Source organism: Dendrobates tinctorius, unplaced genomic scaffold (assembly GCF_039654945.1).
Source record: "Dendrobates tinctorius isolate UK_male_01 unplaced genomic scaffold, ASM3965494v1 ptg000011l, whole genome shotgun sequence".
In the NCBI taxonomy this organism is placed as follows: Eukaryota; Metazoa; Chordata; class Amphibia; order Anura; family Dendrobatidae; genus Dendrobates; species Dendrobates tinctorius.
In genome coordinates this window covers 25,089,077-25,105,097 of record NW_027361679.1, presented here as the reverse complement: position 1 = coordinate 25,105,097, position 16,021 = coordinate 25,089,077, and the positions used below count along the sequence as shown (strand labels likewise).

General features: G+C 43.4%; 1 protein-coding gene across 8 annotated transcripts in view; it reads right to left on the bottom strand.

The window, feature by feature from the left end:
- FAM13A (family with sequence similarity 13 member A) overlaps positions 1–16,021 on the bottom strand; it is a 305,696-nt gene that overhangs the window by 61,586 nt on the left and 228,089 nt on the right. For all 8 annotated transcript variants that reach the window (XM_073590245.1, XM_073590256.1, XM_073590223.1 and 5 more), the window contains one exon: positions 12,240–12,281. In XM_073590245.1, coding sequence (XP_073446346.1) covers positions 12,240–12,281 — 42 coding nt within the window. The remainder of the gene's footprint in view (positions 1–12,239; positions 12,282–16,021) is intronic.

Below are 16,021 nucleotides of genomic sequence, written 5' to 3'. Positions count from 1 at the left end.
AACTGCTTTTACACTGAAGTCATCCCCATGTTAGTATAATGAGATTCACTCCAGGGCAGTAAATGAGCTTGTCATTTCAAAAGAATGCACCATTGCTTATGGGGAAGATGGTCATTGATTCAAGTATGGCAGAATGGACCTTACTGCCTGGCCCGTAAGGGCTCTTGTGTATGGATGAGTAGGTTTTGTAAATGCAAACATATGAGATAAACAACAGAAACCACAGAGAGCTCTCACTAATATTAAATGCATCAAAACATTAATGTATGTAAGGTCTGTTTTTCACCTGAAGGCTAGATCCCCACCTCTCAAAAGAAAAGGTAATTTTTCTGGCGATAGCTTCAAAGGCTTGTTACTAGTGATGAGCGCACTTGGTGGGATAAGGTGTTATCTGGGCACGCGCCCTCATGTGCTAACGTAGTATCTTTGGCGTGCTCGTAAACTATGCTCGATTCTGCTATCCGAGCAGGCCTAACAAACAGGCAATCCCTGCCTTTGTTGCGGCTGTTGAACAGCCACGAGACATACGGTAGTTTTCAAGCACGCCGAAGATGCTCTATTGGCACACGAGCCTGCTCGAATAACACCTTATCCCATCACGCACACTCACCACTACTCATCACAAATTTCAAGTGAATATAGTTTTCTTTTTATAATGTGTATTTTATTTATTTATGAAAATATCATCATCCAGAGAAAACTACGTAACTGATCTTGTTACATAAAAGAAACGCGAAGACAACAACATATGAAGGTTAGACTAGTTCCTAAACAAGTGGTATCTCAAAGGGACAGACGTGTTCAATCTCCGGGGATATTCTAAGAGTTCTGTTCCCTCAAAAAAAATTCCTACGTGACTTCAACACTATTATTAAAGTTGAGCTTACTTGACCACATAATAACAGACATTATCGCCATTTATAAATATGCATCGAAAAAGAATACAAGTTATTACCAATCACTGAACTGCACGCATTATACACCAAATAAAGCAGGCAGTAACAAGCAGCGAGTACATGGCACAATTCCATTATTTTAGGAATGCGTCATGTTAATAATTTACTCTATATGTAATAAGGCAATCGGGGGAATACATTAGGCTATACGTTAAATAAGGACGTTAAAGAACTCAAGCTGCTGCGTTCAATCTGACATGCTTAAAGTTTTGCAATACCATATGAATGGGTTGATGGACCCTTACGTAAAATGTGGCAACAACACATCATTATATTAACATACTAGCACTTTGAGTCACATGAAAATGGGAAAAGTCTACTACTTCTTACACTAAAGAGGCTTTCTAGTTTTCTGTGGATGCAGTTTAATAGATAAGCAATGAGCCATAATAAAACATGCTGATATACTTTATAAGTCACTACTGTCAAATTTTCAAGATCCCTGTTGTCAGTGATAAAAGTGTTCCTGTCTAGAAAACACCGTAAGTCTCCCTAGGCCAATTTGGAGCTCCCTACATGGAGAAGCTTTACTCTTAGATCACCTGTCAGAGGCCTATAACCCAGCCCATCCAGTGCTTCTGCTTTGCATTGATGAGAGGCATATACCCCGAAACATGTGCCTGCAAAAAGGAGGGTCTGGTTTCTTATCCCAAGTCATATGGCAAGGCACTTTAAGTTTAAAGGGGTTGTCCGGGCTTTTCACATAATCTCAGTACATATCTGAGCTGCAGAATGGTGACAATAAGTAATTTACTTTCTGTCACTAGTTTGCACGGTTTTCTAGATATTCTGAACAGAACGTCCAAGGGGGGGGGGGGTGTTATGGCATTGAAATGAGAACTAGTCGTAACCTCCTACTCTACTCCAAACATGCCCTCTATAACAACAACCCCACCCTCCATAGCTACAGGCCCTCCCCGTCCACATGAAGCAGCCCTCATCACACAGTAACGAATTCTTCCCCTCCAGCAGCCTCACTGCAGAGAGCTGCTCCTCCCCCAGACACACGCTGAACAGTTATCTATGGAAAGTGAAAGTAGTGAGGAGGGAAAATCGTCCTGTATTCTGGGCCACTCCATGATTACAATACATAACTCATTATCAGTAATTCCTTCCCACACTGTCCCAGGCTGCTGGCAGCAGTGAGAACAGACTGTGTGATGGCCAGTGATGGAGGTCTGCAGCTTCTAATCTGCACAGGGGATGGCAGTTACTGATGTAATCTGTTGTGTGACAAAGCCTCTGCTGTGTGAATGAGACAGCTCTGTGTCACTGATGTCTTCACACAGCAGCAGATTTGGTGCAGTGTATGTGTGAGCACTGTGTCTCTAATGACACAAATACTGATGGGAGCAACCTGTCCAATCAGCAACTGTAACAGTGTGAAGTGTTGGGGGGTGTATGTATGTATTGTGCTGCTTTCACAAATACAGGATCACTGCTGTGTTCTTTCCAATGCTGGAATGATGATAAAGATGAGTGCTGGTGCAGTTTACTGCCAGCCAATGAGTGGGCAGTGGGTGGTGCTGGTCACTGGAGCTTGCTGGGAGTTTGGTGGAGCTTCGCACATACACTGCACCAAATCTGCTGCTGTGTGAAGACATCAGTGACACAGAGCTGTCTCATTCACACAGCAGAGGCTTTGTCACACAACAGATTACATCAGTGACTGCCATCCCCTGTGCAGATTAGAAGCTGCAGACCCCTATCACTGGCCATCACACAGTCTGTTCTTACTGCTGCCAGCAGCCTGGGACAGTGAGGGAAGGAATTACTGATAATGAGTTATGTATTGTAATCATGGAGTGGCCCAGAATACAGGACGATTTTCCCTCCTGCTCACTACTTTCACTTTCCATAGATAACTGTTCAGCTTGTGTCTGGGGGAGGAGCAGCTGGGTGGTCTGCTCTCTGCACTGAGGCTGCTAGAGGGGGAGGATTTGTTACTGTGTGATGAGGGTTGCTTCATGTGGACAGGCCTGTAGCTATGGAGGGTGGAGTTGTTGCTATAGAGGGCATGTTTGGAGTAGAGTAGGAGGTTACGACTAGTTCTCATTTCAATGCCATAACACCCCCCCTTGGACGTTCTGTTCAGAATATCTAGAAAAATGGGGAAACTAGTGACAGAAAGTAAATTACTTATTGTCACCATTCTGCAGCCCAGATATGTACTGAGATTATATGAAAAGTCCGGACAACCCCTTTAAATGCTTTATATCTTCAAATAGGTGGCACTAGAATTCCTGTCCTCTTCTCCTCTTATTGCATATTTTGTATTTTCTTGTCCCTGGTACCACTAACTAGTATCTACCATATTCTTCTATATACGTTTATGTTATTATTTATATTGTATAGGCATAGCTCCATTCCTTGGGGTTTCAATCTGCTCTGCACCATTTTCTTTACATTGTGTGGATTCCTTGAATTATATTTGACTAATATATTTTCAATAAAGTATGTGACTTTTTATAGCATTGATGGTCATAGTCATGCTTTCTCTGATAAGATATTACATATTCATGAAACCTATATAAAAGGGACTGTTTGGACTATATTGGTTCTGCTAAGAAAAAAAACGAGCGACATGCTGCACTATTTTCCTAGCTATTTAGTCATACGGTAGATAGGAGTCATACAACTTATTTTTGCACCAGTTGGTTTGCGGTATTGTGCAAACAAAGACTGATTGTAATTTGGATAATCTTATTAATGGTTTAATTTTGCCACAATAACTAAGGAGATTTTCCTTACAGTTTATGTGTTAATGCTATGGCGTTGGCACATAAGTGACAACATTCTTAGGACATAAAGGACATATTGTTTTGCTACATTTCCACTGGATTTCAGATAAAACACTATTTGTGTCCAGCAATCATCCTTCTTGAGGCGCATATGTCAGCTCAATAATACTTTTCTCTTGTTTGCATACTGTTACAATGTTGCCCAGAAACTTCGAAATGGTAAAGATGAAACCTTTTAACTAACCATAGACATTATAAGCCAATGGTCAAGCTCAGTATTACCCCTAACACCCGCAAAATATAGGCATGCGACTTCAATAATGGCTTTTAACCATCCTCAAAAAAACCTGATTCCATAGCTAGCAATATATCAGATAAACATGGCGGAGCACACAGATTCAATGGCAAGCATCATATACGTATGGGACTTTAACATCTCCAATCATTTGTTCCCACAGGGCTGCAGACGTGGTTGAGCAGTGGCATAAACCTGTCTCCCTATAGAAATAACCATCTATTTATATAATTGCCTTGTAATGTTTTCATTTCCTGTTCTGTCCAGATGTCACCGTATCCCAGAATTCCAAGCGGAGGAAGTTCACCAACTGCCATATTGGGACACCCAAGTGATGGGTGTCTCAATATGGAAACTGCTGCTGGTACCAACCTGTTGCGCGGTCCCACCAGCGGAACATCGTCGCACCACACACACTCTATACGCTGTACGCACCACACACACACAAACTCACGGAGCCTCTTGCGCGGTACCACCGTCGCACTGCACCTGCCTGAATTCTGTGCAGGCTAGTGAATCATTCGGCTGATCCCAGCGGCAGATGCGTGACGTGTCTACAGGCAGAGGAAGCCGGTCACATTAAAGGGGTTTCCCAAGAACGAAAGTTCCTTTTAAAAATTGTCTGTGTCTGACTGTGTACGGAGCATACCACATCTCCTGGGCAGGGGAGGAAGGAAAAGACAATACTGACATTACAGCAGGGGATTACAGAGGATTCATTTTGTGAGGTAAAATATTTCACTGACTGTTTTTAAACAATATTTTACCTCACAAAATGTATCCTCTGCGATCTCCTGCTGTAATGTCAGTATTATCTTTTGCTTCCTCCCCTGCCCGGGAGCTGTGGTATGATCTGTACACGGTCAGACACAGGGGTGAGAGACAGAGCACAGGGGGGAGACAGCTCAAAAGGGACAGCACATGAGGGGAGAACACAGCACAGGAAGGAGAGACAGCTGACAAGGGGGATAGCACATGGGGTAGACAGGTCAAAGAAGAGAGCACAGATGGGAGAAGTCAGCAGCACATGGGGAAAGAGAGTAGATAGGTGGGTGAGCACATGGGGGGAGAGATTCTCAATGCTGCAAAGTTTTTTGTCTGCATGTGGTAACCACTAACCACCGCATGCAGGTGGAGTTTGGTCTGAATGTGGTAGCCATTAGCCACCACATGAAGGTTGAATTTTGTCTGGATTTGGTAGCCACTAGCCACTGCATGAAGGTGTAGTTTTGTCTGCATGTGGCAGCCGCAGTGATAGAACCAATTTGAACACATTTTATGCTAATAGTTACAGGGAAATGAGAAACAACACTGTCTAATGGTTCTGTATGGATTCCATGACATGAGGTTACTGTTACAATAACCTTCCAAAAGTTAAACATTTTCCAAATGGTTATTTATTTTAGGACAAAATGGTGATTATACCTAATGAGACACAATAATACAACCATAGAGCTCAATTTGTGATTAATAATTCACTGTGAACAACATTATGTGTATCTTAACAGAAAACCCTAAACCTTACTACCACCACTGAGCTCAGTAAATACCTGTATCTGTCCTTTTCTGACACCATGTGGTATAAGATTATCTAAACTGGTGACTTTCAAAGAAGCACTCTCAGTATTTTTTTCTATTTCTGCAACCCAACCTGATTGTCACAGTATGCGCTTCTCTTTTGCCTCCAACTTCATTCCCAGCTTCCATCCTGCATGTTATTTCTTCATGCTCTGATATCAATACTGGGATGCATCCGGACATCAAATAGGCAGCTAGAATCAGTAACATATCTATCTGCTGGTACGACTGTGTGATTACCCTTCCGCCTAGTCTCCTAAACAAGTTAAAAGGGGTTAGGTTGTCTACCACTGGTGACATATTTGGCAAGTGCTCCAGCTTGCCAAATCCTAACAGTGTGTTATGTACACAGTTAGGATTCAGATCCAGCAGTCATCACGTGACCACAAATGTGATTTGCACACTGGTAGGGTTTGCCAAGCTGCAATGCGTAATGAAGATTTCAATAGGGGTGAACGTTCATTCTCCCAGGCAATTATAAAACTCGCTTTATTTGGTGAATTATTAAGGATGAAGTCAGAATACGTTTTAGAGAGATGTTTGGTGGAAGTTGATGTAAACTACAGAAATTTGTCTAACAAAGAGGGATCCGTTATTGAAAGGTATACATTGGAAAAGTGGGGCAGAAGGTTTGGAGTCTTGTACATTGTAGGAAGTTATGATGTTCTAGAGTACGTGAGGGTTGTAAGCTGATAACAACACAGATGTGATTTGTTGGCAAATACTTCTCTGATGGGCCTCTCATTTGAATGAAGTAGAGAATCTTCTGGGCTATGAGGGGCACCTAGCACTGGTAAAATGTATAGGGCCATGGGTGTGAATTGTCTGGGAGGGATTTGGGGAATATGGTAAACATGGCATGCAATATTCATACCTTGGGAAATGGGGTATATGTGTCTTACGGTGGGAAAAACCCACTGGAGGTGTTTGAGGGATATCTCTTTGGCCCTTGCCTCAATGCCAACATGTGGCAGTGAGGGGCTTCCTGTTTGTTCAGAACCCACCCACATAAGCAAGTTACAAGGCAGTATGACTGCAAGTCTGGTAGACCCATCCAGCCTTCATGTATTTGAGGATTATGTGGCAGGTGAGGGTGGTGTCCCACCCAGATGAAGCAATTGTTTAGGAAGAATTGGGGGAAGAAAGATCGGGGCTATTAGATTATAATGCTCAAACACTGCAGATTCCTTCAGAGCCTTAGCAGTTAAAAGAAACAGCACTTTCCATTAGCCCCATTGGGTCAGGCAGCAGTTATGAACAGGGTTCAAGTAGGGATACTGATCAATCAAACATTTATCATCCATTTTATGGATAGGTGACATAGGGAATCCCCTCCAAACTGTTTATGGTCGTATTGCTCTCTGAAAAATAATATGAGCTATAACTTCGCTTATGCATTCTGTTTCTCCATGAATTCAAAATTACAGTTTAAATTCATGTGGACATGAGGTTTAGGTGCTTTGAGAGCGTCAAAGCCCTTCCCAAGCCACTGCCTTCCTGGCTCTATGTCCCACTTAGCCCCACCTTCCTCTGCTTGACTGACAGCCCACTGGGCAGGGAGGAGAATTGATAATCAATACTGATCTACAATATTAGGCTTCATAAAAAAAAAGAAAAAAATAACTGGTATGGCCAAAAAAAGTGAATCATTAACCAGCAGCCAGTGTGAAGTAGCTAACCATGATAAGGCTGGGAACAAAACGTGCTTTAAAAACGTGACTGGCAACATTGTAAATAAGAGAAGGTAAACTCACTTGGAAAACCTGCAGATCACCAAAAAGCAAATATAAACTTTGGTGTAACTCAATTAATAACCAGAAGGTGACCTGGAATCAGCTCCAGTACTCAGGAGTGAAGAAAGAAAAGAATACAGCAGAAAAAGGGGACTCTGTCCATATTGGCCAGGAGGATAGCTACTGAAAGAGGCTGAAAATCTGGATAGACCGCCACGCCAGCAGCCTGCACAGGCCAAAACTAGACACCAAACCCACGGTGCTACCCTAGTGGTTCTGAGAGCTTGTACTTATATAAGATGTCTGAACAGGCAATAAAGCCATAGCCACACAGTAAACATGAGCCTAAAGAAACTAATACACAAACATTGCATTTTTCACATCTCAGGTAGTGAACACGGATGACTTTCCCAATGGTCAGCTTCAGTCGCACACATGAATGTAATGTGTCACGCTCCATATCATTTTATCAATCTTCACTCATCCCATGATTAACCAGTATATTTTATAAAAACGTGGTGGAAGGCAGAGGTCCCTGTGCCGCAGTAACACAAGTTACATGCTAGGAATCACAGTAACAGAGGTCTACACAGGCCAAGAATCACCTATACTTATCGTTTTAGGACTATGACTGGGGCATGACGGAGTCTGGTAATCATCTGATTGTCATCCTCCTGGAATGTCATCTACTAAAGAGCATACAGCCAGCAAATGTGGGGCCTGTTTCTGTGTACCTATGACTACTCCATCTGAGAATGTCCTTACATAATGGACTCCCGATAACATTTATAAGCAGTTACAGTGGGGAAAAAAAGTATTTAGTCAGTCAGCAATAGTGCAAGTTCCACCACTTAAAAAGATGAGAGGCGTCTGTAATTTACATCATAGGTAGACCTCAACTATGGGAGACAAACTGAGAAAAAAAAATCCAGAAAATCACATTGTCTGTTTTTTTTTTTCATTTTATTTGCATATTATGGTGGAAAATAAGTATTTGGTCAGAAACAAAATTTCATCTCAATACTTTGTGATATATCCTTTGTTGGCAATGACAGAGGTCAAACGTTTTCTGTAAGTCTTCACAAGGTTGCCACACACTGTTGTTGGTATGTTGGCCCATTCCTCCATGCAGATCTCCTCTAGAGCAGTGATGTTTTTGGCTCTTCGCTTGGCAACACGGACTTTCAACTCCCTCCAAAGGTTTTCTATAGGGTTGAGATCTGGCCACTCAAGGACCTTGAAATGCTTCTTACGAAGCCACTCCTTCGTTGCCCTGGCGGTGTGCTTTGGATCATTGTCATGTTGAAAGACCCAGCCACGTTTCATCTTCAATGCCCTTGCTGATGGAAGGAGGTTTGCACTCAAAATCTCACGATACATGGCCCCATTCATTCTTTCATGTACCCGGATCAGTCGTCCTGGCCCCTTTGCAGAGAAACAGCCCCAAAGCATGATGTTTCCACCACCATGCTTTACAGTAGGTATGGTGTTTGATGGATGCAACTCAGTATTCTTTTTCCTCCAAACACGACAAGTTGTGTTTCTACCAAACAGTTCCAGTTTGGTTTCATCAGACCATAGGACATTCTCCCAAAACTCCTCTGGATCATCCAAATGCTCTCTAGCAAACTTCAGACGGGCCCGGACATGTACAGGCTTAAGCAGTGGGACACGTCTGGCACTGCAGGATCTGAGTCCATGGTGGCGTAGTGTTACTTATGGTAGGCCTTGTTACATTGGTCCCAGCTCTCTGCAGTTCATTCACTAGGTCCCCCCCGCGTGGTTCTGGGATTTTTGCTCACCGTTCTTGTGATCATTCTGACCCCACGGGGTGGGATTTTGCGTGGAGCACCAGATCGAGGGAGATTATCAGTGGTCTTGTATGTCTTCCATTTTCTAATTATTGCTCCCACAGTTGATTTCTTCACTCCAAGCTGGTTGGCTATTGCAGATTCAGTCTTCCCAGCCTGGTGCAGGGCTACAATTTTGTTTCTGGTGTCCTTTGACAGCTCTTTGGTCTTCACCATAGTGGAGTTTGGAGTCAGACTGTTTGAGGGTGTGCACAGGTGTCTTTTTATACTGATAACAAGTTTAAACAGGTGCCATTACTACAGGTAATGAGTGGAGGAAAGAGGAGACTCTTAAAGAAGAAGTTACAGGTCTGTGAGAGCCAGAAATCTTGATTGCTTGTTTCTGACCAAATACTTATTTTCCACCATATTATGCAACTAAAATGAAAAAAAAAAACAGATAATGTGATTTTCTGGATTTTTTTTTCTCAGTTTGTCTCCCATAGTTGAGGTCTACCTATGATGTAAATTACAGACGCCTCTCATCTTTTTAAGTGGTGGAACTTGCACTATTGCTGACTGACTAAATACTTTTTTTCCCCACTGTATAAAGGACGGCAGGTTGTGACATCAGACTGCTCGCTGGGCACATATCTTATGTCTCATACTCGAGCAGCTGCCTTACAGGAGGGTTGCACCCACTAATACCTGCTGGCCTATTCCGTCACTATCCATTACAAGGACTGCAAAATTATTTGGAGATCATTTGTGCCACTGAGGAAAGTTCCTTCCTAATTTGGGCACGTAGATAATGTCCTGTCATATGAATTACATTATCCACAGCGCCGATTATGTGGCCAAAAGTGGTGTTCCTTACCTCTGACTTTTGAGGAAGGAGACTTCTATAGCTAGGTGACACAAAAATCTGTCTCTGCTGATCAAATGAAAGGTCTAAGGCCAAGTTCAACCTTCCATTTGATATTCTGATTGTCTGTTCCTAAAAATGGAACAAACGGAATAATGTAAAACAACAGATCAGTTGCACAGCCGATGTAACAGGGAGCAGAGGTACCCGTAGAATAGTACATCTAGGTCCATCCGGATTCCTCTTTGCGTCAGTTTTTAGATCGGAAACCAGACAGATCCCATAATAATCAATAGTGCCCCTTGCTTCCAGTTGCATCAGCAACGGAACCGATCTGTTTTGCTAATGAACGCAGAACCAGACCAAGGAACTGTAACTGGAAGCATGAACGCAGCCTTGCAGAATAAAGGAGTAGGTATGGCACCATATTTCCACCTCTACTTAAGCACTATGGCATAACATCATTACATGTACATTCTTCATAAGGCAGTGCACTAGTTATTTCTCTCTAATAAACATCAAAGAAATTAATATCTTGACAGCAGCTTCTTGCTGGTCACCTGTACTCAGTGTGACTGAGGTAACATTGTGGCTCAGTGTACCGCACAAATGTCTGGAGGGCCAAAGTATGCAAGCAAAAAAGGCAACACATTATGTTTGCATTTTCTCCAACAACCCATTTTACCGCCTTCCTGCCAAATACATGTATGTTAACTTGGCTTCCAATAAAACCAACTCTGGTGAGTCTTTAAAGGGTATCTGGTAGAGAGATCATCTAGCACCACACTCCAAAACTGTACATATGGGCATGCAGGTCTAAGAACTGTAAATTCATTGACCTTTATATCTTCCATCTGTTGCTGTACTCCTGAGGAAAGTGTTTCCATTCATATACAAATTAAGGGTTAATGGTTCTCAGTGTGACGCAGCACTTTAGGAGCCTCCGCCTCCATTTTTTGATTCCCCATCTAGCATGGTTCTCTTTAGAGACTTGTGATAGGCAAGGAAACAACCTGGACAGTCGGAGGCTCGTTAAATGCTTTGGCAGCAACAGATAGAAAATATAAAAGGGGCGAGGGATTTACATTTCAAAGACCTGTATGCCCCTATATGCTGTTTGGGAGAGTTGCTCTTACTGACAAATTCCATTTGAAGGGGTTGTACAGGACTTTATTATGGATGGCCCATCATTTGGATAGGCCATTAATGTCTGATCGGAGGGGGTGTCACACTAAGGATCCCTTTTAACCAGCTATCTCCTGCGGAGGCCAAAACTGCTCAGTTGCAGAGCTGCACAGCACAGCTCCATCAACAGTATAGTGGCCATGACTGGGTGCCGCTTATCAGGCCTCTATTTGAATAATATAAAAAAAAAAAAAAATGAAAACAGTCCAAGAATTGAATTGAATAATTCACTTTATTATACAAATAAAATAGACCAATGTGGTAAAGGTGGGAAAATAGCAGCATTATATGTATTAATTTTTTTATTGCAATCTCCTGCACTTTATATTTTGCTATTTTGCACAGAGTCACAGCTTCAATCCTCATTTGGTTTGAATTTTTTGTATTTGTTACATTTTTTTTGCTGCTAACTTGTATTCACCTATTTATTCAGTAATCAATTACTTTTTTACCAAATTGTTTTTTTAACAATTTTTTATTTTTTGGTGTACATATTGCCATACTCCCTTGTGATGTGTCCCATTTCTTCTGGTATTTTCTCACCTTTACCACATTGGTCTATTTTATTTGTATAATAAAGTGAGTTATTCAATTGCATTCTTGGACTGTTGTTTTCGGTTTTCCTTCGTTTTTTATACTTAGTTTACCAATTATGTCCTCATTGTCTGTCCATGTAAGCACATAACATAATTACCTGCGCACAACGCGTTTAACTTATTTTTGATCCTTAGTTATGTACCCTATGTGCTTTATTCCTTTGAGGTTTTCCCATAACTCTATTTGAATAAATAAGGGCGGATGAGCAGTACCCGGCTGCGGTCACTACTATTCCGCTGACAGAGCTGTGTTGTGAATAGTTGATTTTTGGGGGCCCACCTATCAGACACTGATGACCTACCCTATGGCTGGGCCATCAATGTTAAAGTCCTGGACAACCCCTCTTTAAGAGACTAGGAATATCCATTGCTACCCAGTGGTCTGATATTATACAATATATGACACCATGTACACAAGTGGAAATGGAAATTTTCTTTGCATGTCAAAAGGTATAAACTATTCAATGAAAAAGCGATTATAGCAAACAGAGCAGTCCTACCTCATAAAGAATGGAGACATGGGCCGTTCATCTTCTTGAGAGCTGTGGAAAACAAAAGGAAATTAGTATGCATTTCATACATGCATAAAATAAAGGACAACAACGGAGACTTGTTCATTTATCAAACCTCTAAATGATCTAGTATCACAAGAATTTCTGTACACTGCACATAATAAGTAGCAAACAAGAAAGTAGTGTGACACCGCAGTGGGGTCTACATCAAGTCCAGAATGCCACCTACTGGTGGAGTAGCTTGCCTGGCATCTGGTTTTACAGAAGGAAAGGAAACATAGTATGGCTGGACAAGTACGGTATATCATATAGGTCACTAGAATGTTACTTTGCATTGAAAACAAATGAATATTCAATATCAAAAACAGTAAAGACTTATACAGTAGAGTAAGATTTCTGGACCTGGAAATGCCTATTTACACAGACGCATAGCAAGTCATTTTTTTTTACTGGTCTTTTACATAGACACGATACGCAAGGAAAATTATCCTCACATGTCCGGGCATGACAACTTATGTAAGAGACAAGCTAATGTAACATCCAAGGATGATTCACTGCTGCTCAAGAGGCCTAACGGGATGCATGTGGCAGTAAAACAAAAGGTAATGGGTGACAGCAGTGCAATGTTAATATAATCTCATTACATAACACAATAAAGTGACTGCATACATACACATGGGCATGAATCCACGAGCGGTGATGTTCCCACGCTATCACTAGATGGACGCAGCAAGTGTTGTGCTTCTCTTGTAGTCTAAGAATACCGCAGCTGTTCCCTACAGCAGGCACCAGACATCCAAGGTCACTTTTAGAGCCCAGGACGGGGAATGGACTGAAAAGTCATAGCAACCAACTGCTCAGTTATATGTTTGTGCTCCCACCCCATGGGAGAATGCTTCTAACCTGCAAACAATAAGATTCGAGTACACTTCTCGTAACCCAGCGTTTTAAGGCTCAGTGGCGTTGAACCCGCCCATTGTGTTGCCGAGCAAGACTTTTTTTTTTTTTTTTTTTAACTGACAGTCCTTGAGCCTAATATGAGACGGTGCATCTGCCAGGGTCACCGAGCTCTGGAATGTAACCGTATACAAGCAAGCTGTCTGCTCCCAACCGGCTGTGTCAGCCATGCCAGTACATACAGGATTTTATTCTACACACCCCCTTGTCCCGTCACAACATATGGCGCGGCACGTTGTCCAAACCAGTCATCTAAAATAACATTTGTGTTCAATTTTTTTTTCTTTTCTGAATTTTTGTTATTCTTTATTTAATTCAAAATAAGACATGAAGCATAGAATTATAAGATAGTTATATAAAAAACAAACTCTGCGGAATTACTAAAGTATTATAATTTTGACAGCTAAAGGGGAGGTTTCTCCATAAAATTAGCACTGATTGGTGATATAACAGGTAATTCATTTGATCAGTGCTGTGGAGTCGGTAAGCCAAACCTCCGACTCCTTAATTTCTCTGACTTCGGACTCGGACTCCACAGCCCTGCCTGAGCATGTACATAACGTGCAGCACAGATTCATCTCAACTAAAAACCGAGATTCTCAGATCAGGAACAGAACAGACATTTAGAGGACATTTCAGAACTTTCTCAAATTCTTATGAAAACATTTACAGCCCTTCCTGCATTGTACTACTGTACCCAATTTATTATATATTTTAGGATTCCACCAAAATGGATAAGGACTCCACAGCCCTGCATTTGATGTCCCTTTTAGGCTAGTTTCACACTAGCGTTTTGGAGTGCAGCGACGGCCTGCGCACGGCCGCCGCTAAGCCCCACCCCTGTCACGCCCCCGCCGGTAGCTCCGCCCACCGGCGCATGTCGCTGCATGCGCCCTGCGCCCCCTATCTTCATCACAGAGGGCGCAGGCCGTGCGCAGTCTGCGCACAGTCTGCGTTTGGCGGCGCATGCGTCCTTTTGACGGTGCGCCGACCTGCGCCAAACGCAACCTGCTGCAGTTTGGTTGCGTCGGCGCACCGTCAAAAAGGCGCATGCGCCGCCAAACGCATACTGCGCACGGCCTGCGCCCCCTGCGCTCCAAAACGCTAGTGTGAAACTAGCCTTACACAAGCCAACACAAAACTGTATTGGGCCAAACGATCATTAAAATGGGGTTGTGCAAACTGTAAAGCTCTGCGGAATATGTTAGCGCTATATAAAAATAAAAAAAGAATTAAAAAAAAAAGAAGGTAGTTCCCTTTCAGTTAAAGTCTAGCCACTTCTTCCGGTGTCTGGAATCGGCTGTTGCACTGACATGCGGCTCACCCAGCAGCCAGTCTTTGAACTCAAGAGGCTCAGAGTATGGCGTTCCATCTACATGAGAACCAGTCCGCTGGTTTATGCTGTCTGAGCCATGAGGGGCATATGATTCAGAGAGCAGATCTGATATTGCAATCAAGAGAGGCCAGGCCGTACTGGGCCGCAGGCCTGAAAAAGGAGGCCGACATGACAGAGTTGAGTGGGAATACAGTGAGCAGGAGTTAGGGATTAGGATGGTATTACGGGGTTAATGTATGTGAATAAGGTGGGGGCTAGTGCTGGGATGAGGGGGAGGCAGGGTCAGAGGTGGTGTACAAGTTATCATTATAAGACAGTGTCCATCTTAGTGTGGCAACCATTTTAGGTTCCCCCCACATAGTGACAAGAAGCTGTGGGGTCTCGTCTTTAGAACCTTAATTATGGAGGTGGAAACAATGCTCCAACAACTGAGGTATGCTGAGGATTCGCTGCGTGCTAGCTGGATGCAAGCTGCCTTCCAAGGCTTGCTACAGGGAGCGGTGATCGGTCACCTCAGGCACTGCAGGATGAACGTCGGCCGCAGAGAGCTAATTCTCTGGCATACCTTAGTCCGCAGGTCCCCTTCTGGTTCAGCACCGCATCAGGAGCCCCTACTGGGACCCTCCGGCTCAGGGTGTGAGCTGTAAGTCGGCAGCTCACGTTACGAGATCCAGGAGGAATCCACCTCCCTCTCTACATCGTCACAGAAGGCTTACAGTCTGGGTGCGGCGGACGCCCTGTCGGGTGGCAGATCCGCTCGGCGTGGTCAGGAGGATATGGTGAGAGGACGGGGCCTGGTTCGCAGGCCCCTCAGTGAGGGCACCGCCCATTCAACGTCAAAGGCGGCGCTTCAACAAGATTGTGGGCATTGTCAGGCTGGCCTGGGGGCAAAGAGCAAGGGGGAGCCTGATGGAACATGCAGGCTTCAGATCAATCACCAGCAACATTTCGGGGACCAGCACGAATCGATTCAACCAGATTCAGGATTTGCGGCTGCTGGGATCACAGCACCCAGGTGAGACTGATCATTTTTCCTTACTCTTAACCCTTTGCTAGCCTTTTATGAGTGTATGGGTTAGAAATGTTGTTTTATTAAGGGGGCTAGCGGAGACATGATGTTTATTTTGCATGGGCTAAGGAATTTTGTCCGGTTAAAGGGATCTGGGATCCATACGGGATTTAGTCAGGTTATGGGGATCTGGGACCACTACGGGTTATGGGGATCCGGGACCCCTCAAGGCAGGGTAGCACCTTCCGCAGCAACGCTGGGTAGTGCTAAGGATAGGTGTTTTTTAAGGCGATATGAGTGGGTGAGATACATACATCCAGTTCGGCATGAAGTGTAGCCCATTAGTGAAGGCAGGAGGGGAGGAAAGAGTGGATGCATTGCTATCAGATGATTATGCTAAGGGTGAGGTTTGTGTTTGAGGGGACTTTGGGGGTACACTTGAAACATGAGGTAGGGGACACGATTTGG